At 47.5% G+C, this 22,457-nt stretch overlaps 1 protein-coding gene across 3 annotated transcripts in view; it reads left to right on the top strand.

Annotated features, from left to right (window-relative positions):
- LOC132395799 (sodium/potassium-transporting ATPase subunit alpha-2) overlaps nucleotides 1-2,116 on the top strand; it is a 48,112-nt gene extending 45,996 nt beyond the window's left edge. For all 3 annotated transcript variants that reach the window (XM_059972854.1, XM_059972853.1, XM_059972855.1), the window contains one exon: nucleotides 1,828-2,116. In XM_059972854.1, coding sequence (XP_059828837.1) covers nucleotides 1,828-1,843 — 16 coding nt within the window. In that variant the 3' untranslated portion in view covers nucleotides 1,844-2,116. The remainder of the gene's footprint in view (nucleotides 1-1,827) is intronic.
- The last annotated feature ends 20,341 nt before the right edge of the window (nucleotides 2,117-22,457 follow it).

Raw genomic sequence — 22,457 nt, 5'->3', positions numbered from 1 at the left:
TGGTGTCTGCTACCTTCAGCCTGCTGCCCCAGCACACAACAGCAAACATGATAGCTCTGGCCACCACAGACTTGTAGAACATCCTCAGCATCATCCAGCAGATGTTAAAAGACCTCAGTCTTCTCAGGAAAACTGCTCCCGTGATGGGGGGAGAATGGGTGTTGGGGTGGGTGTGGGGTGCGGCTGTCTGTGCTGAGAGCATGGCCTGGTGGAGGGTGTCTGACACAGTGTCTGTCGCTTCGCATTAGATAATAGACAATAGGTGCAGAAATAGACCATTCGGCCCTTCGAGCCTGCACCACCATTCTGATATCATGGCTGATCATCTACTATCAATACCCGGTTTCTGCCTTGTCCCCATATCCCTTGATTCCCCTATCCATAAGATACCTATCCAGCTCCTTCTTGAAAGCATCCAGAGAATTAGCCTCCACTACCTTCCGAGGCAGTGTATTCCAGACCCCCACAACTCTCTGGGAGAAGAAGTTTTTCCTTAACTCTGTCCTAAATGACCTACCCCTTATTCACAAACCATGTGCTCTGGTACAGGAATCTCCCAGCATCTGGAACATATTTTTTGCCTCTATCTTGTCCAATCCCTTAATAATCTTATATGCTTTCAATCAGATCCCCTCTCAATCTCCTTAATTCCAGCATGTACAAGCCCAGTCTCTCTAACCTCTCTGCATAAGACAATCCAGAGATCCCAGGAATTAACCTTGTGAATCTATGCTGCACTTCCTCTACAGCCAGGATGTCCTTCCTTAACCCTGGAGACCAAAACTGTACACAATACTCCAGGTGTGGTCTCACCAGGGCTCTGTACAAATGCAAAAGGATTTCCTTGCTCTTATACTCAATTCCCTTTGTAATAAAGGCCAACATTCCATTAGCCTTCTTCACTGCCTGCTGCACTTGCTCATTCACCTTCAGTGGCTGATGAACAAGGACTTCTAGATCTCTTTGTATTACTCCATTACCGAACTCTACACCGTTCAGATAATAATCTGCCTTCCTGTTCTTTCTCCCAAAGTGGATAACCTCACACTTATTCACATTAAACGTCATCTGCCAAGTATCTGCCCACTCACCCAGCCTATCCAAGTCACCCTGAATTCTCTTAACATCCTCATCACATGTCACACTGCCACCCAGTTTAGTATCATCAGCAAACTTGCTGATGTTATTCTCAATGCCTTCATCTAAATCGTTGATGTAAATCGTAAACAGCTGTGGTCCCAATACCGAGCCCTGTGGCACCCCACTAGTCACCACCTGCCATTCCGAGAAACAACCATTCACCGTTACTCTTTGCTTTCTATCTGCCAACCAGTTTTCTTTCCATGTCAATATCTTCCCCCCAATGCCATGAGCTCTGATTTTACCCACCAATCTCCTATGGGGGATCTTATCAACTGCCTTCTGAAAATCAAGGTACACTGCATCCACTGGATCTCCCTTGTCTAACTTCCTGGTTACATCCTCGAAAAACTCCAATAGATTAGTCAAGCATGTTTTGCCCTTGGTAAATCCATGCTGACTTGGCCCAATCCCATCACTGCTATCTAGATTAGGTGTAGGGTGGGATCGCACTGTGTCAGGTCACATTAGGTGTAGGGTGGGATCGCACTGTGCCAGGTCACATTAGGTGTAGGGTGGGATCGCACTGTGTCAGGTCACATTAGGTGCAGGGTGGGATCGCACTGTGCCAGGTCACATTAGGTGTAGGGTTCTGTCACATCGTATTCAGTATTGTCACCGAGGTGTGAATTTTTTCAACTGATTTTCTTTCTCTCTCCACCCTCTGCCCCAAAACCTCTCTTCCAGGCTGGGTGGAACGTGAGACATACTACTGACGGCACCCCTCCCCTGCCCTCAGAGAACAGCAAGCAAGTTTTGGTATCCATTCCCCCTGCTGCCTCTCCTTTCCCCTTTCCCTATCACCCCTCTGTTTCTGTAACCTTCTCCTGAGCTCCCTCCTTCCTGACCCTCTCAGGTAGACCATCTACTCCCCCAGATGGTTCCTCAAGCTCCAGAATTCTGCACAGTGACAGCAAACTCCTTTCTGCAGCCTCCCCCCACCCTTGGAAATAAACTCTTTTTGTTGACTGCTGGATCTCTGTCTGTCTGTCTCCCATGGAAGATGCACGGTTTGGGCAGGCAGCCTCCTCTGGGTGGGAGCTGTCACATCCTGCTGTTCCCATGTGGTAGCAGTAATGGGCTGAATGGCTGACGGGTATTGATAGGCTTCATTGTCACCCTCTGTCAGCTTTGGTGGGGAGCATGGGAAGTAGTCACTGCTTTGGTTCATGGGGAGAGCACAGACTGGTCAATACCAGTTGACATCTCAAACTTCAAGGTACATTTATAATCAAAGTATATAAAGCATTAGCAACTTCCAGATTCCTCTTCAGCCAGATGCTCACAAAACAACTAAACATAATAAAATCCAGGTCGAAACACTGCAAAACCAAAACAGACAAACATCCAATGTAGGAGAAAAGGTACAAATCACACAAAATTAAACAAATAGCATACAGATCATGAATGGCAGAGTCGCAATGCCTGTAGGCTAGAGCCAAGGCACCTATTCAGGAGCCCAAGCTGCAGGCCAGAGACACTGGGCCTGTTCAGCAGCCCGAAAGCTGCAGGCCAGAGACTCGGGGCCTGTTCAGGAGCCCGAAAGCTGCAGGCCAGAGCCACGGGGCTTGTTCAGCAGCCCAAAAGCTGCAGGCCAGAGACACTGGGCCTGTTCAGCAGCCCGAAAGCTGCAGGCCAGAGACTCGGGGCCTGTTCAGGAGCCCGAAAGCTGCAGGCCAGAGCCACGGGGCTTGTTCAGCAGCCCAAAAGCTGCAGGCCAGAGACACTGGGCCTGTTCAGCAGCCCGAAAGCTGCAGGCCAGAGACACTGGGCCTGTTCAGCAGCCCGAAAGCTGCAGGCCAGAGACACTGGGCCTGTTCAGCAGCCCGAAAGCTGCAGGCCAGAGACACTGGGCCTGTTCAGCAGCCCGAAAGCTGCAGGCCAGAGCCACGGGGCTTGTTCAGGAGCCCGAAAGCTGCAGGCCAGAGCCGTGGGGCCTGTTCAGGAGCCCAAAAGCTGCAGGCCAGAGACTCAGGGTCTGTTCAGCAGCCCAAAAGCTGCAGGCCAGAGCCACAGAGCCTCTGAAGTGAGTAAAGCCTCACAGAGTAGTGAGTGACCACTGGTTCATTGTTTGCCCTTGGCCTTAATGTCTTAATCTTTTAAATGTGGCTCAGCAGCTTAAATCAGCTAAACATATGAGATATTAACCAGTGTCTCCCCAACTACTGACAGGCCCAGGTGTGCATGTTAAAATGTTAGCAGTACACTTTGAAGGCTGAGGGTGGCTGTTGGTGCAACCTATTCTGCCTGGAGTTAGGTAGGTGACCAGTGGTGTTGTGCGGAGGCCTGTTCTTGTGATTTTATAAATGACTTGGATGAGGAAGCGGAAGGTGGGTTAGTAAGTTTGCAGATGACACGAAGGTTGGTGGAGTTGTGGACAGTGTGGAAGGCTGGTGGAGTTGTGGATGGTTGTGAAGGTTACAACCGGATATTGACAGGATGCAGATCTGGTCTGAGAAATGAAGATGGATTTCAATTGGAAAAGTGTGAAGTGATTCACTTTGGAAGGTGGTACTTGAAGGCAGAGTACAGGTTAATGGCAAGATTCGTAGCAGTGCGGAGGATCAGAGGGATCTTGGGAGCAATGTCCATACACCCCTCAAAGTTGCCGTACAAGTTGACAGGGTGGATATATGATATGTTGGCCTTCATTAGTTGGGGTATCGAGTTTGAGAGCCACAAGGTAATGTTGTAGCTCTCTAAGACTCTGGTTAGACTACATGAGAATTGTGTTCAGTGATGGTTGCCTCATTACAGGAAGCATGTGGAGGCTTTAGAGAGGGTGCAGAGGAGATTCACAAGGATGTCTTCCGAGGAAAGGCTGAGTGGGCTAGAGCTTTACACTGAGCACTGAAGGAGAATGAGAGGTGTCCTGATGGAGTGCAGAGTGAGGGCAGCAATGGCTCATACAAGAGGCATAATTTGCAGGTGATTGGAGGACAGTATAGGGGGAGAGCCAGAGGAAGAGGAATGGTGGGTGTATGGAATGTGCTGCTGAAGGTGGTGGGGGGGGGCAAGGGTATACATTAGAAACATTTGAGAGACTCTTCAATAAGTACTTGGGTGATAGCAAAATGGATCTTGGAGTAGGTTAGTAGATTGGTGCAAGAGTCTGCACTGGGCTGTGATGTTCAATATTCACACAACACAGAACAGAACAGGGCCTTCAGCCACAAAGTTGTGCCAACTTTATAACTTTTTAAAGGGATCCATCTATTCCCCCCTCCTTCCCTCTCACGTATTCTCCATTCCTTTTCATCTATGTGCCTATCTGAGAGTCTGTTAAATGTCACAAATATATATGCCTCTACCACCCTTGCCAGGTGTAACCCATCCCTTGCCCAGAAGAGATCCCATTGATACAGAAATCTGAACCCCTGCCCATCTCCACCAAATCTTCAGCCACACATTCAGCTGCTAAATCATCCTACTCTTACTCTCCCTGGCACATGGGACGGGAAACCTGGAGGTCCTGCTTTTCAGCTTTCTGCCTAAATCCCTAAATTCTCTCTTCAAGCCTCAACCTTTTCCTACCTACATCATTGGTACCAATATGTACAGAGACTTCTGGCTGCTCTCCTGTGGACCCAATCTGAGACGTCTCTGACCCTGGCACCTGGGAGACAACAAACCATTCGGGTGTCTGTATCACATCCACAGAATCTCCTGCCTACTCCACTGACTATGGAATGCCCTGTCACTACTGCAGTCCTCTTCTCCCCACTTCCCTCCTGAGCCACAGATTCAGAGACCCAATGGATGCAGCCCACCCCTCTCCGGTGAGCTATGCTCTCTGCTAGGGACCATGTAATGTCTGTACTAACCTCTTACAGGAGTCTCTTAAAAGACCCTATCGTATCCACCTCCCCCATTGTCGCCAGCAACCCATTCCACACATTCACCACTCTCTGAGTAAAAAACTTACCCCTGACATCACCTCTGTACCTACTTCCAAGCACCTTAAAACTGTGTCAGCCCTGGGAAAAAGCCTCTGACTATCCATATGATCAATGCCTCTCATTATCTTGTACACCCCTATCAGGTCACCTTTCATCCTCCATCACTCCAAGGAGAAAAAGGCCGAGTTCACTTAAACTATTCTTATAAGTCATGCTCCCCAATCCAAGCAACATCCTTGTAAATCTTCTCTGCACCCTTTCTATGGCTTCCACATCCTTCCTGTAGTGAGGCAACCAGAACTGAGCACAGTACTCCAATTAGGGTCTGACCAGGGTCCTATATAGTTGCAACATTACCTCTCAGCTCCTAAACTCAATCCCATGACTGATGAAGGCCAATGCACCGTATGCTTTCTTAACCACAGAGTCAACCTGCGTAGCAGCCTTGAGTGTCCTATGGATCCACAAAGCAATGTCCCTTTGGATCCCATGCATCCTTACTTTCTCAATAAGTCTTGCATGGGGTATTTTGTCAAGTGCCTAATATGAGGCATGGAATTGGATAATTTAAAGAATGTTGGACTCTTCTCAACCAGCAGCATCTCAGTATCATTGTGACAGCAACTTGCTCAATATATGGAATATAAATGGATACTCACTATACGTCAAATGAATAGAATCCACACGGAAAGCATAGCTTGTAATTCAGCCTTTGATTAAACAGCACTCTTCAACTTAACACGACTCAGTTTGGTTTTACGTACTTACAAAGCAGCCCACATCTAATCACAGGGCAATTTACAATGACCAATTAACCTACTAACCGGCACATCTTTGGACTGTGGGAGGAAACCAGAGCACCCGGAGGAATCGCGGGGTCACGGTACAAGCTCCTTGGCACCAGAATTGAACAATTTGGAAGGCACAGGATAGATACATCCCAAAGATGAAGAAGTATTCTGAAAGGAAGATGGGACAACCTTGATTGACAAGGGAAGTCAAAGACGGTACTAAAGCAAAAGAGGTAAGGCATACAATAGAGCAAAAATTTTTGGGAGGGTAGCAGATGGGAAAGCTTTTGAAAACCCACAGAAGGCAACTAAAAAGCCATAAAGAGAGAAAATATGAAATATGAGGGTAAGCTAGCAATAATATACAAAAGACCGAAACACTGAGCTTTGACAGTGCCATGCTAGCCAAGGTGCCCTAGGTAAATATTTCCAACTGCTCAGCAAATATAAATTGTTTCCACAGTAAGTCACACAGTTATCATTTAAAAAAAAGGAAGTATGACAGAGCTAAGGTAAGTGGGAGGACAGATGATTGGGAAGTTTTTAAGGAACAACAGAACTTAACTAAAAAGGCAATATGGGGAGAGAAAATGAGGTACGAATGCAAGCTAGCCAGGAATATAAAGGAGGATAGCAAAAGCTTTTTTAGGTATGTGAAGAGAAAGAAGATAGTTAGGAACAATGTTGGGCCCTTGAAGAATGAATTGGGTGAAATTGTTATGGGAAACAGAGAAATGGTAGAAGAATTTAATAAGTACTTTAGACCTGTCTTCACTGAGGAAGACACAAGCAATCTCCCAGATGTATGGATGGGCCAAGGACATAGGGTAACAGAGGAAATGAAACAGATTGACATTAGGAGGGAAACGGTGATGACTAGACTGATGGGACTGAAGGCTGACAAATCCCCAGGTCCAGATGGTCTGCATCCTAGGGTACTAAAGGAGGTGGCCCTGGAAATTGCAGATGCATTGGTAATCATTTTCCAATATTCCTTAGATTCAGGATCAGTTCCTAAGGATTGGAGAATGGCTAATGTTATCCCACTTTTTAAGAAAGGAGGGAGGGAGAAAACAGAGAAATATCAACCTGTCAGCCTGACATTGGTGGTGGGGAAGATGCTAGAGTCCATTATTAAAGATGAAATAGTGGCATATCTAGATAGCAGTGATCGGATTGGGCCGAGCCAGCATGGATTTACCAATGGTAAATCATTCTTGACTAATCTGTTGGAGTTTTTGGAGGATGTAACCAGGAAGTTAGATGGGGGAGATCCAGTGGATGTAGTGTACCTCAATTTTCAGAAGGCATTTGATAAGGTCCCATTTGATAGGAGATTGGTGGGTATAATCAAAGCTCGTGGCATTGGGGGGAAGACATTGACATGGATAGAAAACTGGTTGGCAGATAGAAAGCAAAGGGTAGCAGTGAATGGGTGTTTCTCGGAATAGCAGGTGGTGACTAGTGAGGTGCTACAGGGCTCAGTATTGGGACCACAGCTGTTTACGATTTAGATGAAGGCATTGAGAATAACATCAGCAAATTGGCTGATGATACTAAGCTGGGTGGTAGTGTGACATGTGATGAGGATGTTAGGAGAATTCAGGGTGACTTGGATAGGCTGGGTGAGTGGGCAGATACTTGGCAGATGACGTTTAATGTGAATAAGTGTGAGGTTATCCACTTTGGGAGTAAGGACAGGAAGGCAGATTATTATCTGAACGGTGCAGAGTTAGGTAAGGGAGAAATACAAAGAGATCTCGGAGTCCTTGTTCATCAGTCACTGAAGGTGAATGAACAAGTGAATAAAGCTAATGGAATATTGGCCTTTATTACAAAGGGAATTGAGTACAAGAGCAAGGAAATACTCCTGCAATTTTACAGAGTCCTGGTGAGACCACACCTGGAGTATTGTGTACAATTTTGGTCTCCAGGGTTAAGGAAGGACATCCTGGCTGTAGAGGAAGTGCAGCGTAGATTCACAAGGTTAATTCCTGGGATGTCAGGACTGTCTTACGCAGAGAGGTTAGAGAGACTGGGCTTGTACACGCTGGAATTAAGGAGATTGAGAGAGGATCTGATTGAAAGCATATAAGATTATTAAGGTTATTATACAAGATAGAGGCAGGAAATATGTTCCAGATGCTGGGAGAGTCCAGTACCAGAGGGCATGGTTTGAGAATAAGGGGTAGGTCATTTAGGACAGAGTTAAGGAAAAACTTCTTCTCTCAGAGAGTTGTGGGGGTCTGGAATGCACTGCCTCAGAAGGCAGTGGAGGCCAATTCTCTGGATGCTTTTAAGAAGGAGCTAGATAGGTATCTTATGGATAGGGGAATCATGTGATATGGGGACAAGGCAGGAACCGGGTATTGATAGTAAATGATCAGCCATGATCTCAAAATGGCGGTGCAAGCTCGAAGGGCCGAATGGTCTACTTCTGCACTTATTGTCTATTGTCTACAAGTCAGAGATAAAGAGAATGTAGACCCCTTACAGTCTCGGATCAGAATTATATTCAGGCCTTACAGAATTCATGCTGCAAGGAGGCTGGACAAAAGGTTCAGCAGAGGCTGACGGGAGATCTGACTGAGGTTTATAAGATTATAGCAAACACCTAGAGTAGCCAGATGGTACCTTTTCCCCGGGGTTGGAATAGCTAATACAACAAAGGAGTGTTTAAGAGGAGGGTGTAGGTTGAAAGGGGATGTGATGGACGCGTCTTTTTTTTTTACACACAGTGGTGGATACCTGTGCTGATAGCAGAGGTGTTTAAGAGGCTGTTGGATAGAACATGAACCAATTACAGCTTGCTGTTCAACAGATTCGTCCTTCTGCCCTGGGTCCTGGACTTACTCATCCGGAGATCAGTCAGTGCAGATCAGTGGTGACCTCTCCTCCTTGCTGACTATCACCTCAGGTGCCATTCAAAGATAAACATTTCAAGATTCAAATACATTTATTATCAAAGAGTGTATAAATTATACAACCTTGTGATTTATTCGCTCACAGGTAGCTGCAAATTAAAAAACCTGAAAGAACCTAATTAAAGAAAAATAAGAATAAAAATAAAAATAAAAGATCAGAAAGGAAAAAAAAATCATGTTAACAATTGAAGCAATTGGCCCATTTCGAACGAAAACTGAGTTCTTAGATCTTAATGCTGGAACGGCTCAGAGTAGGCCCAAAGCCTCATTTGTTAGTTTGTCGTATTAGCGGGCCCAGAGCACAGCAGCCGGGGCAGACTTCACAGCTTGGGTGCCATGAAGATAACCATCGTGGAGAACAGGTGAAATCGACTCTTGTCCTGAGCGATACTCTGTCTTTTCAGTCTGTCTGGACTGGTGTTTAAACTGACCCAATGATGGAACAGCAAAAAGCTCTGTGCCCTGGAGAGAGGAGTGGACATTGCAGAGAAATAGGAAGTGGCTTTTGCTTCAGATCTGGGACGGTGTTTAAATTGTACCCAGGTACCAGGCCTAGACTACACTGACCAGTCACTCACTCCAAACCCAGATTCTCTCACCTGTCCTCAAGCTCTTCAAACCAGCTCAGCGCCCAGAGTGATCCAACCTTGCTCCCAGAGGACCTTTCCTGGGCCAAATACATTAATGCGGTTTGGGGAAAAATCAGTGGCTGTACTTCACTGGGGTTTGAGATTTGCTGTGTCATCCAGGACACTGGTGGGATTTCAATATACGTGCAAACTGGGAAAATCCCATTGATGCTGGATCCCAAGGGAGGGAATTTGTAGACTGCCTACAAGATGATTTTTTAGAGCAGCTCATGGTTGAGCCCACCAGGGGAAAGGCAATTCCAGATTGGGTGTTGTGTAATGGCCTGGATTTCATTAGGTAAAGGAAACCTTAGGAGCAAGTAATTATAATATTGTAGCGGTGTGCTACACGCAGCGCTAAAATTACGACACGGAGTCGGTAACCGCAGTCGAAGGAAAAACTTTATTCGAAATCCTCAGCCTCACTTTTAAGCCTCCCTCAACCTGCCCCCCGTGGCGCAGAGGCGCCGGTTCGGATGTGCCAGGAAATGGGTCGCCACATAACCCCCCCCCCCCAGAACCGGCGATACACCCCCCAATGTCCACAGTCTGGGCCAGAACCTGCTTGGGAGGTCGGCCTCTGTGCCGAGGTGCTGGAAACTTGGCCAGTTGCGCCAGGTCCACATGGGCCGGTTTGAGGCGGTCCACCGTGAAAACCTCCTCCTTCCCCCCAACGTCCAGCACGAACGTGGACCCGTTGTTCCGGAGCACCATAAACGGCCCCTCGTATGGCCGCTGCAGCGGTGGCTGATGCCCGCCCCTTCGTACAAACACAAACTTACAGTTCTGCAGGTCTTTGGGTACGCAGGTCGGGTGCCGCCCGTGCTGTGAAGTGGGTATGGGGGCCAGGTTACCGAGCTTCTCGCGTAGTCTGCCCAGGACTGCTGCGGGATCTTCCTCTTGCCCCCGTGGGGCTGGTAGGGACTCCCCGGGGACGACCAGGGGCACGCCGTATACCAACTCGGCCGACGAGGCGTGCAGGTCGTCCTTGGGCGCTGTGCGGATGCCGAGTAGGACCCAGGGAAGCTCGTCCGCCCAGTTGGCTCCTCGCAGGCGGGCCATGAGGGCCGACTTCAGGTGACGGTGGAAACGCTCCACTAGCCCGTTCGACTGTGGGTGGTAGGCAGTTGTGTGGTGCAGCTGAGTCCCCAAAAGGCTGGCCATAGCTGACCACAGGCTGGAGGTGAACTGGGCGCCTCTGTCGGAGGTAATGTGGGCTGGTACACCAAAGCGAGATATCCAGGTGGCGATCAGGGCTCGGGCGCAAGATTCGGAGGTGATGTCGGTGAGCGGGACCGCCTCTGGCCATCTTGTGAACCGGTCCACGATAGTCAAGAGGTGCCGCGCTCCGCGCGACACTGGCAGGGGGCCCACGATATCCACATGAGTGTGGTCGAAACGCCGGTGGGCGGGATGGAACTGCTGCGGTGGGGCTTTGGTGTGCCGCTGCACCTTGGCCGTCTGGCAGTGCGTGCACGTTCTGGCCCAGTCACTGACCTGTTTGCGGAGTCCGTGCCAAACGAACCTGCTGGAAACCATCCGGACAGTTGTCCGGATGGAGGGATGCGCCAAGTTATGAATGGAGTCGAAAACACGGCGCCGCCAGGCTGTCGGGACGACGGGACGGGACTGGCCGGTGGCGACGTCACAGAGTAGGGTCCTCTCACCCGGGCCCACGGGGAGGTCCTGGAGCTGCAAACCGGAGACTGCGGTTCTGTAACTCGGAATCTCCTCATCCGCCTGCTGCGCCTCTGCCAGTGCCTCAAAGTCTACCCCTTGGGAAAGGGCATGAACGGTCGGGCGAGAGAGCGCATCCGCCACGACATTGTCCTTACCCGAGACGTGCCGGACATACGTCGTGTATTCAGAGATGTAGGACAGGTGGCGTTGCTGGCGGGACGACCAGGGGTCGGACGCTTTCGTAAACGTAAAGGTAAGCGGTTTGTGGTCCGAGAACGCGGTGAAGGGCCGACCTTCTAGGAAGTACCTGAAATGCCGGATTGCCAGGTAGAGCGCCAACAGTTCCCGGTCGAAAGCACTGTACTTGAGCTCGGGTGGCCGCAGGTGTTTGCTGAAAAACGCCAGGGATTGCCAGCGACCTGCGATGAGTTGCTCCAGCACCCCACCGACTGCCGTGTTAGATGCGTTCACTGTGAGGGCGGTAGGGGCGTCCATTCTGGGATGTACTAGCATTGCGGCTTTCGCCAAAGCTTCCTTCGTTTGAACGAAAGCGGCGGCGGACTCCTCGTCCCAGGTAATGTCCTTGCCCTTACCCGACATCAGGGCGAACAGGGGGCGCATGATCCGGGCAGCTGAAGGGAGGAAGCGGCGGTAGAAATTGACCATACCTACGAATTCCTGAAGGCCTCTGATCGTGGTGGGTCGGGGGAAGTGGCGGACCGCATTAACCTTAGCGGGCAGAGGGGTTGCCCCGTCTTTAGTAATCCTGTGGCCCAGGAAATCAATGGTATCGAGTCCGAACTGGCATTTGGCGGGGTTGATTGTAAGACCGTACTCACTCAGTCAGGCGCAGAGTTGACGGAGGTGGGACAGATGCACCTGACGACTGCTGCTGGCTATGAGGATGTCATCCAAATAGATGAACGCGAAGTCCAGGTCCCGTCCCACCGCGTCCATTAACCGCTGGAACGTCTGTGCGGCGTTCTTCAGGCCGAACGGCATGCGGAGGAACTCGAAAAGGCCAAACGGGGTGATGAGAGCCGTTTTGGGGACGTCGTCAGGATGCATCGGGATTTGATGGTATCCTCGGACGAGGTCTACCTTGGAGAAGATCCGTGCGCCGTGCAGGTTTGCTGCAAAGTCCTGAATGTGCGGCACAGGGTAGCGGTCCGGTGTGGTAGCCTCGTTCAGCCTGCGGTAGTCACCGCATGGTCTCCAGCCCCCTGTTGCTTTGGGCACCATGTGCAAGGGGGAGGCCCATGGGCTGTCGGACCGCCGTATGATCCCCAATTCCTCCATCCTGTTGAACTAATCCTTCGCCAGTCGGAGCTTGTCCGGGGGAAGCCGCCGAGCGTGGGCGTGGACGGGTGGTCCCTGGGTCGGGATGTGGTGCTGTACGCCGTGCCTGGGCATGTCTGCCTTGAACTGCGGTGCCAGAACCGAAGGGAAATCCGCCAGGACCCTGGTGAAGTCGTTGTCGGACAGCGTGATGGAGCCGAGGTGAGGGACTGGCAACTGGGCTGCACCCAGAGAGAACGTCTGAAAGGTCTCGGCGTGGACCAGTCTCTTCCTGGGCAGGTCGACCAGTAGGCTGTGAGCTCGCAAAAAATCCGCACCCAGAAGCGGTTGGGCTACGGCGGCCAGTGTGAAGTCCCACGTGAACTGGCAAGAGCCGAACTGTAGCTGCACCTGACGGGTGCCATAGGTCCTTACTGTGCTGCCATTCACGGCCCTCAGGGGGGGACCCGGTGCCCTGCTGCGGGTGTCGTAATTCGTCGGAGGTAAAACGCTGATCTCAGCCCCAGTGCCGTCCAAAAAGCGGCGTCCCGACCTTCTATCCCACACATACAGGAGGCTATCCCGATGGTCAGCCGCCGTAGCCATCAGCAGCGGCTGGCCCTGGCGTTTCCCGGGAACTTGCAGGGCGGGCGACAACGGCGGGCTTCTGCGCCCCACCGCTGGTGGTAGAAGCACCAGTGTTCATTGGGCCGGGGGTTGGCGGGCTCTGCGGCCGGGCCTGGACTGGTTTGCTGCCGGGAACCTGGCCGGGTGATCTGTGCGATGGACGCCCCGCTCACCTTTTTGGCGTTCCACAGCAAGTCCGCCCGGGCTGCCACCTTCCGGGGGTCACTGAAATCCGCGTCGGACAGCAGCAGGCGTATGTCCTCAGGCAGCTGCTCCAGGAATGCCTGCTCAAACATGAGGCAGGGTGTGTGTCCGTCGGCCAGAGACAACATCTCATTCATTAAAGCCGATGGTGGTCTGTCTCCCAAGCCATCCAGGTGCAGTAAACGGGCAGCCCGCTCGCGCCGTGAGAGTCCGAAAGTCCTGAGGAGCAGGGCTTTGAATTCCATGTACTTGCCGTCTGCCGGGGGCGACTGTACGGACTCCGCGACCTGGGCCGCTGTGTCCTGGTCGAGGGAGCTCACCACGTAGTAGTAGCGGGTGTCTTCTGAGGTGATCCGGCGAACGTGGAATTGGGCTTCGGCTTGCTGGAACCATAGGTTCGGTCGCTGTGTCCAGAAACCCGGCAGTTTCAACGAAACCGCATGAACAGAGGCGGCGTCGGTCATTTCTGGTCCAAAAATCGTTTGGACCGTCGGGGTCACCAATTGTAGCGGTGTGCTACACGCAGCGCTAAAATTACGACACGGAGTCGGTAACTGCAGTCGAAGGAAAAACTTTATTCGAAATCCTCAGCCTCACTTTTAAGCCTCCCTCAACCTGCCCCCCGTGGCGCAGAGGCTCCAAAGCTCTGTGCTCGCAAACCCCCGTAGGCTATCTAATTGTGAGCCGGTTCGGATGTGCCAGGAAATGGTTCGCCACAATATGATGTAATTCTCCTTGCAGTTTGAGAGGGAGAAGATAAAATCGGATGTCTCAGTATTGCAGAGTTATGGGAAATACAGAGACATGAGAGGGGAGCTGGCCAATGTTGATCACTAGGGGACACTATCAGGAATGACAGCAGAACAGCAATAATTGGAGTTTCTGGGGGCAATTTGGAAGGTACAGGATCGATACATCCCAAAGATGAAGAAGTATTCTAAAAGGAAAATGGGACAACCTTGACCCACAAGGGAACTCAAAGACTGTACTAAAGGAGGGTACCGGATGGGGAAGCTTTTGAAAACCTACAGAGGGCAACTAAAAAGCCATAAAGAGAGAAAAGATGAAATATGAAAGTAAGCTAGGAATAATATACAAGAGAATTTTTTTCAGATAATGAGTAAAAGAGATGAGAGTAGATATCAGACCACTGGAAAATGACACTGAAGAAGCTGTAATGACGGACAAGGAAGTGGTGGATGAACTGAATAAGTATTTTGCATCAGTCTTCATTGTGGAAGACACTAGTGGTATGTCAGAAACCTGGGTATGTCATAGGGCAGAAGTGAATGTAGTTGCTATTACCAAGGAGAAAGTGCTTGGGAGTCTGGATTGTCTGAATTAGATAAGTCATCTGGACAGATGGCCTACACCCCAGAGTTCCAAAAGAGCTGATTGATGGAAGCATTAGTAATGATTTTCCAAGTATGACGAGATTCTGGAATGGGTCTGGATAAGTGGAAAATTGTAAATGTCACTCCAATCTTTAAGAAGGGGGGAGGCAGAAGAAAGGAAATTTTAGGCCAGTTAGCCTGATTTCATGTGGGGGTCTATGATTAAAGACAAGGTTTCAGGGCACTTGAATACACATGCCAAAGTGAGCATGGTTTCCATCAGGGGAAATCTTGCCTGACAAATTTGTTGGAATTCTTTGAGGAAATAGCAGGCAAGATAGATAAAGGAGAGTCAGTAGATGTTGTGTACTCGGATTTCCAGGAAGCCTCTGACAAGTGCCACACACGAGGCTACTTAACAAGATAAGAGCTCATGGTATTATAGGAAAGGTACTGGCATGGCTTTTAGGTTGGCTGCCGGTGACTGGTGGTGTGCCACAGGGGTCGGTGTTGGAGCCACTTCTTGTCACATTGTATGTTGATGATTTAGATGAAAAATTGATGGCTTTGTGGCCGAGTTTGTTGACAAAATGAAGAAAGGTGGAGGGGCAGGCAGTGTTGAGGAAGCAGGGAGTCTGCAGAAGGACTTAGATTGGGAGAATGGGCAAAGAAACGGCAGATGCAAGACAGTGTCGGGAAGACAGGAAGTGTATGGTCATGCACTTCAGTAGAAGGAACAGAGGCATAGATTATTTTCTAAATGGGGAGAAAATTCAGAAATCAGTGGTACAAAGGGACTTGGGAGTCCATGAGACATAGGCATAGGAGCCTATTCAGCCCATCGATGCTGCTCTGCCATTTCATCATGGCTGATTTATTATCCCTCTCAACTCCATTCTCCTGCCTCTTCCCATTACCTATGATACCCTTATTAATGAAGAACCTATCAACTGCCAGTGAATTGGCCAGCGCAACTGTCTATGGCAATAAATTCCCTATGGGAGAGAAAAGTTTCCTCATCCCTGTTCTAAGTGGACATCACTCTATTCTGAGGCTGTGCCCTCTGGTCCTACACTCACCTACTACAGGCAACATCCTTTCCACATCCACTCTATCTCGGCCTTTCAATATTCAATAGATTTGAACAAGATCCACCCTCATCATTCTAAACTCCAACAAGGACAAGCACAGTCATCAAATGCTCCTCATTCCTGGGATTGTTCACTTGAACCTTCTCTGGACCTTCTCAGAATCAGAATCAAGTTTAATATCAGAATTAGAATCGGGTTTAATATCAGAATCAGATTTAATATCAGAATCAGAATTGAGTTTAACACCAGAATCAGAATCAGATTTAACATCAGAATCTGAATCAGGTTGAATATCAGAATCTGAATCACGTTGAATATCAGAATCAGAATCGGGTTTAACACCAGAATCAGAATCAGGTTGAATATCTGAATCTGAATCAGGTTTAACACCAGAATCAGAATCAGATTTAACATCAGAATCTGAATCAGGTTGAATATCAGAATCTGAATCACGTTGAATATCAGAATCAGAATCGGGTTTAACACCAGAATCAGAATCAGGTTGAATATCTGAATCTGAATCAGGTTTAACATCAGAATCAGAATCAAGTTGAATATCAAAATGAGAACCATGTTTAATAGCAGAGTCAAACGTGGACCAAAGAACTAAATACCAAAGGTCAGGTGAGACTAATAGCCCTCAACGTCAAGGCAGCATTTGTCCACGTATGTCATCAAGGTGCCCTAGCTAAAATGGAATCAATGGGGTTTAGGGGGAACCCTCAGTTGGTTGGAATCTTACCTGACACAAAGGAAGATGGTTGTGATGGCTGGAGGTCAATCATCTCATCCTCAGGACATCACTACAGGAGATCCTCAGGGAAGTGTCCTAGGACTAACCATCTCCAGCTGCTTCATCAATGACCTTCCTTCCATCATAAGGTCAGAAGTGGGGATATCCGCAGGTGACTGCATGATGTTCTGCACCATTCGTAACTCCTCAGATGGTGAAGCAGTTCATAACCAAATGCAGCAGGACCTGGACAATATCCAGACTCGGGCTGACAAGTGGCAAGTAACATTCGAGTCATGCAAGTGCCAGGCAGTGACCATCTCCAACAAGAGAAACTCTAACTATCATCCCTTGACATTCAGTGGTATCACCATCACTGAAGCCCCTGCTATCAATATCCTGAGGGCTACCACTGAGTGGAAACTGAACTGGTCTAGCCATACAGACACCATAGCTAACAGAGCAGGTCAAAGGTTAGGAATCCTGTGGTGTGTAACTCACCTCCTGAGTCCAAAAGCCTGTCCACCATCAACAAGACTCAGGTCAGGAGTGTAATGGAATACTTGCCACTTGCCTGGATGAGTGCAGCTCCATCACTCAAGAAGCTTGACACCATCCAGTACAAGGCAGCCCACTTGATTGGTACCCCTTCCACAAGCATCCAATCCTTCCACCATTGACGAACAGTTGCAGCAGTGTGCACTATCTACAAAATGCACTGCAAGAATACACCAAAGTTCCTAAGGTAGCACCTTCCAGACCCACCACCACTACCATCTAGGACGAGAACACCACCACTTGGAAAGACCCCTCCAAGTCACTCATCCTGACTTGGAAACATTTCCCTATTCCTTCATTGTCGCTGGATCAAAATCATGAATTTCCCTCCCTAACATCCCTAAAATCCCTAACATTACCTCAGGGACTGCAGCTGTTCAAGAAGGAAGCTCACCACCAACTTCCCAAGGACAATGATAAACGCTGGCTAAGTTGGCAACACCCACATCCCGTAAATGCTGGAGTAATAAAATGGATTCAACAGTGGTTAGATGGGAGATGCCAGAGAGTAGTGGTGGATAATTGTTTATCGGGATGGAGGCCGGTGACTAGCGGGATGCCTCAGGGATCTGTTTTGGGCCCAATGTTGTTTGTAATATACATAAATGATCTGGATGATGGGGTGGTAAATTGGATTAGTAAGTATGCCGATGATACTAAGGTAGGAGGTGTTGTGGATAATGAGGTGGGTTTTCAAAGCTTGCAGGGAGATTTATGCCGGTTAGAAGAATGGGCTGAACGTTGGCAGATGGAGTTTAATGCTGAGAAGTGTGAGGTTCTACATTTTGGCAGGAATAATCCAAATAGGACACACAGGGTAAATGGTAGAGCATTGAGGAATACAGTGGAACAGAGAGATCTAGGAATAACAGTGCATAGTTCCCTGAAGGTGGAGTCTCATGTGGATAGGGTAGTGATGATGGCTTTTGGAATGCTGGCCTTTATAAATCAGAGCACTGAGTACAGAAGTTGGGATGTAATGTTAAAATTGTACAAGGCATTGGTAAGGCCAAATTTGGAATATTGTGTACAGTTCTGGTCACCGAATTATAGGAAAGATATCAATAAATTAGAGAGAGTGCAGAGACAATTTACTAGGATGTTACCTGGGTTTCAGCACTTAAGTTACAGAGAAAGGTTGAACAAGTTAGGTCTCTATTCATTGGAGTGTAGAAGGTTGAGGGGGGATTTGATCGAGGTATTTAAAATTTTGAGAGGGATAGATAGAGTTGACGTGAATAGGCTGTTTCCATTGAGAGTAGGAGAGATTCAAACGAGAGGACATGATTTGAGAGTTAGGGGGCAAAAGTTTAAGGGAAAAACAAGGGGGTATTTCTTTACTCAGAAAGTGATAACTGTGTGGAATGAGCTTCCTGTAGAAGTAGCAGAGGCCAGTTCAGTTGTGTCATTTAAGGTAAAATTGGATAGGTATATGGACAGGAAAGGAGTGGAGGGTTATGGGCTGAGTGCGGGTAGGTGGGACTAGGTGAGATTAAGAGTTTGGCACGGACTAGAAGGGCCGAGACGGCCTGTTTCCGTGCTGTGATTGTTATATGGTTATGGTTATATGGTAAATGAATAAAAAAATCTGTATCAGGTTTGATATCAGAATCAGGTTTAATCAGAATCAGGTTGAACATCAGAATCAGAATCAGGTTGAATATCAGAATCAGAATCAGGTTGAGTGTCAGAATCAGAATCAGTTTTAATATCAGAATCAGAATAAGGTTTAATATCAGAATCGGAATCAGGTTTAATATCAGAATCAGAATAAGGTTTAATATCAGAATCAGAATTGGGTTTGATATCAGAATCAGGTTTAATATTAGATTCAGAATCAGGTTGAATATCAGAACCAGGTTTAAAACTGGCATATGTTATGAATTTTGTGGTTTTGTGGCAGCAGTACATTACATTACAATACATAATAATAAAAGCTATAAATTACATTAAGTATATATTTTTAAAAATTAAATAAGTAGTGCAATAAAAAAGAGGGAATTACATGCTGAGGTAGTTTTTTGATTGGTTGCAACACAGCCCAGAATGGAAACATTAATGGCCTTCAACAAAAATGCCCACAAAATGAAGAGCCCTCCCCACCACTGAGCACCTGTTGCAGGAAAGCAGCATCCATCTTCAAGGACCCCCACAACCCAGGCCATGCTCTCTTCTCACAGTTCACTTCAGGAAGGAGGTACAGGAGCCTCAGGACTCACACCACCAGGTTCAGGAACAGTTATTACCCCTCAACCATCAGACTCCTGAACCAGAAAGGATAATTTCACTTCCCCAATTCTGAACTGTCCCCACAAACTATGGAATCACTTTCGAGAACTCTTCATTTTGAGAGGGAGAAGCTTAAGTCACATGTATCAGTATCACAATGGAATAACGGGAATTCCAGAGGAATTAGAGAGGAGCTTGCCTGGGTGGATTGGAGAAGGATACTGGTGGGGATAACAGCAGAGCAGAAATGGCTGGTGTTTCTGGGAATGATTCACAAGGTGCAGGATAGATATATCCCACAGAAGAAAAAGTTCTCAGTTAGCAGGGGTAGGCAATCACGGCTGACAAAGGAAGTCAAAGGCTGCATAAAAGCCAAGGAAAGAGCATATAAGGTAGAAAAAGTGAGTGGGAAATTAGATGACTGGGAAGCTTTTAAAATTCAACAAAAGGCATCTAAAAAGCCTATAAGAAAGGAAAAGATGAAATACAAGGGCAAAGTAGCCAATAATATAAAGCAGAATACCAAAAGACTTGTTTTCAGTTATATAAAGAGTAGAAGGGAGGTGCAAGTTGATATTGGACCACTGGAAAATGATGCTGGTGAGGTAGTAATAGTGGACAACGAAAAGGCAGATGAACTTTTTTGGCAGATGAACTGTCTGCACTAGCAGAGTGCCAGAAGTCCGTGAATATCAGGGAGCAGGAGTGAGTGCCATTGCTATTACAAAGGAAAAAGTGCTGGGCAAACTCAATGGTCTTAAGGTTGATAAGTCACCTGGACCAGATGGACTACATCCCAGAAACCTGAGAGAGGTTGCTGAAGAGATAATGGATACATTGGTCATGACCTTTGAAGAATCACTTGATTCTGGCATGGTCCTGGAGGACTGGAAGATTGAAAATGTCACTCTAATCTTTAAGAAGTGAGGAAGGCAAAAGAAGGAAATTATAGATCAGTTAGCCGAGCCTCAGTGGTTGGGAAAGTGTTGGAGTCTATTATTAAGGATAGGGTTTCGGGGTACTTGGAGACTGATGATAAAATAAGTCAAAGTCAGCATGGTTTCTGTAAAGGAAAAACTTGCCTGACGAATCTGTTAGAGTTCTTCGAGGAAGTAACAAGCAGGGTGAACAAAGGAGAGACAGTGGATGTCATTTATTGGATTTCCAGAAGGCATTTGATAAGATGCCACACATGAGGCTGCTTAACAAGATAAAATCCTATGGCATTACAGAAAAGATACTGGCATGGTTAGAGGAATGGCTGACAGGCAGGAGGTAGTGAGTGGGAATAAAAAGGGCCTTTTCTGGTTGGCTGCCGGTGACTAGTGGTGATCCTCAAGGATCAGTATTGGGACCACTACTTTTCACATTGTTTGTCAATGATTTAGATAATGGAATTAATGGCTTTGTGGCAAAGTTTGTGGATGATACAAAGATAGGTGGAAGGGTAGGTAGTGCTGAGGAAGCAACGTGATTGCAGCAGGACTTAGACAAATTGGAAGAATGGGCAAGAAAGTGGCAGATGGAATCCAGTGTTGGGAAATGGATGATAATGCATTAAAGGAACAATAGTCCACTATTATCTAAATGGAGAGAGGCTTCAAACATCAGAGGTGCAAAGGGACTTTGGAATCCTCGTGCAGGACTCCCAGGAGGTTAATTTACATGTTGTGTCTGTGGTAAAGAAGGTAAATGTAATATTGGCATTATTTCAGAGGGAATTGAATTTAAAAGCAGGGAGATAATGCTGAGCCTTTATAAGACAACAGTCAGGCGCACTTGGAGTATTGTCAATGGTTTTGGGCCTCATATCTCAGAAAGGATGTGTTGTCATTGGAGAGAGTCCAGAGGAGATTTACAAGGATGATTCCGGGAATGAAGGGGTTAACATATAGGAGCTTTTGGCAGCTTTGGACCTGCACTCACTGGAATTTAGAGGAATGTGTGGGGATTTCATTGAAAGCTACTGAATATTAAAAGGACTAGATAGGCTGGATGTGGAGAGGATGTTTCCTGTGGTGGGATATTTAGAACTAGAGGGTATAGCCTCAAAATTGAGGAGCAACTCTTTAGAACAGAGATAAGGAAGAATTTTTTTAGCCATAGAGTAGTGAGTCTGTGGAGTGGAGGGCAAATCCGTGGGTATATTTAAAGCAGAAGTTGATCATTTTGTGATCGTTCAGGGCATCAAAGGGTATGGCGAGAAGGCAGGTGTATGGAACTGAGTGGGATCTGGGATCAGCCATGATGGAATGGCAGAGAAGACTCGATGGGCTGAATGGACTAATTCTGCTCCTGTGTCTTAGGGTCTCATCTCATGACCTTGATATTTATTGCTTATTTATTATTATTGTTGTTATTATTTTGTTTCTTTGTACTTACTGTGAATGCCCACAAGAAAAGGGTTGCATATGGTGATTTATGTGCACTTTGATAATGTTTACTTCAGCTTTGAGATCAGCCACGTTATTGAATGGTGGAGCAGATTCGATGGGCCAACTCCTGCTCTGATTTCCTACCTGTATATTCTCACCTTAAACCTGATGCTCTCTAGTTTCATTCCTCTTTATCCGGCAGGGAAAATCTATTCTTATTTCGGGCCCTTAATTTTGTTAACCACATCTGAACCTCTTGCGCTGCCCTGAGAATAACTCAGAAAGAATAACCTCTCTTTGCAACATCAACCTTGATGACATAAATATTGATTTCTCCAACTTCTGGTAATTTTTCCCTTCCCCCATCCCACTTCTTCATTTCCCTACTCTGCCCTCTTGCCTTTGCTCCTCACCAGCCTATCACCTCCCCAGGTGCCCCAACTCCTCACTGTCTCCCTTGATCCACTCCACCTTGTATAAGATCCCTTCTTCTCTAGCCTTTCACCTTGTCCACTTATCACCTCCCTGCTTCTCACTTCATACCCCTCCCCCACCCGCCTATCCTCCCCCAACCTTCTTATTGTGGTTTCCTCTCCCTTCGAGTCTCAATGAAGGGTCTCGGCCTAAAACGTCAATTGTTTATTCATTTCCAGAGATGCTGCCTGACCTGCTAGCTATAACTAGCTATAACTGCCTGACTAGCTATAACTAGGCAACATCCTGGTGAATCTCTTCTGCACTCTTTCTAATGGTATCATGTACTTCCTATAGTGTGGTTACTCCAAGTGTGACCTGACAACTGTAACGTTACCTGCCAACAATTTTAAATTGCTTCAATAATCAGTGAGAAAGGAATGAAATATAGACCCCTTCCTGAGAAACAGACGTGGGAAAAACCCATAAGCAGTAATGAGACATCATAGTCAGGGTCTGAGTTCAAGGGTTGTGAGGTAATACTGCAGCTG

This window comes from Hypanus sabinus, chromosome 6, assembly GCF_030144855.1.
Source record: "Hypanus sabinus isolate sHypSab1 chromosome 6, sHypSab1.hap1, whole genome shotgun sequence".
NCBI classification, from domain to species: Eukaryota; Metazoa; Chordata; class Chondrichthyes; order Myliobatiformes; family Dasyatidae; genus Hypanus; species Hypanus sabinus.
Note: the sequence above shows the minus strand (reverse complement) of the source record. Positions and strands in the feature narration are given on the sequence as shown.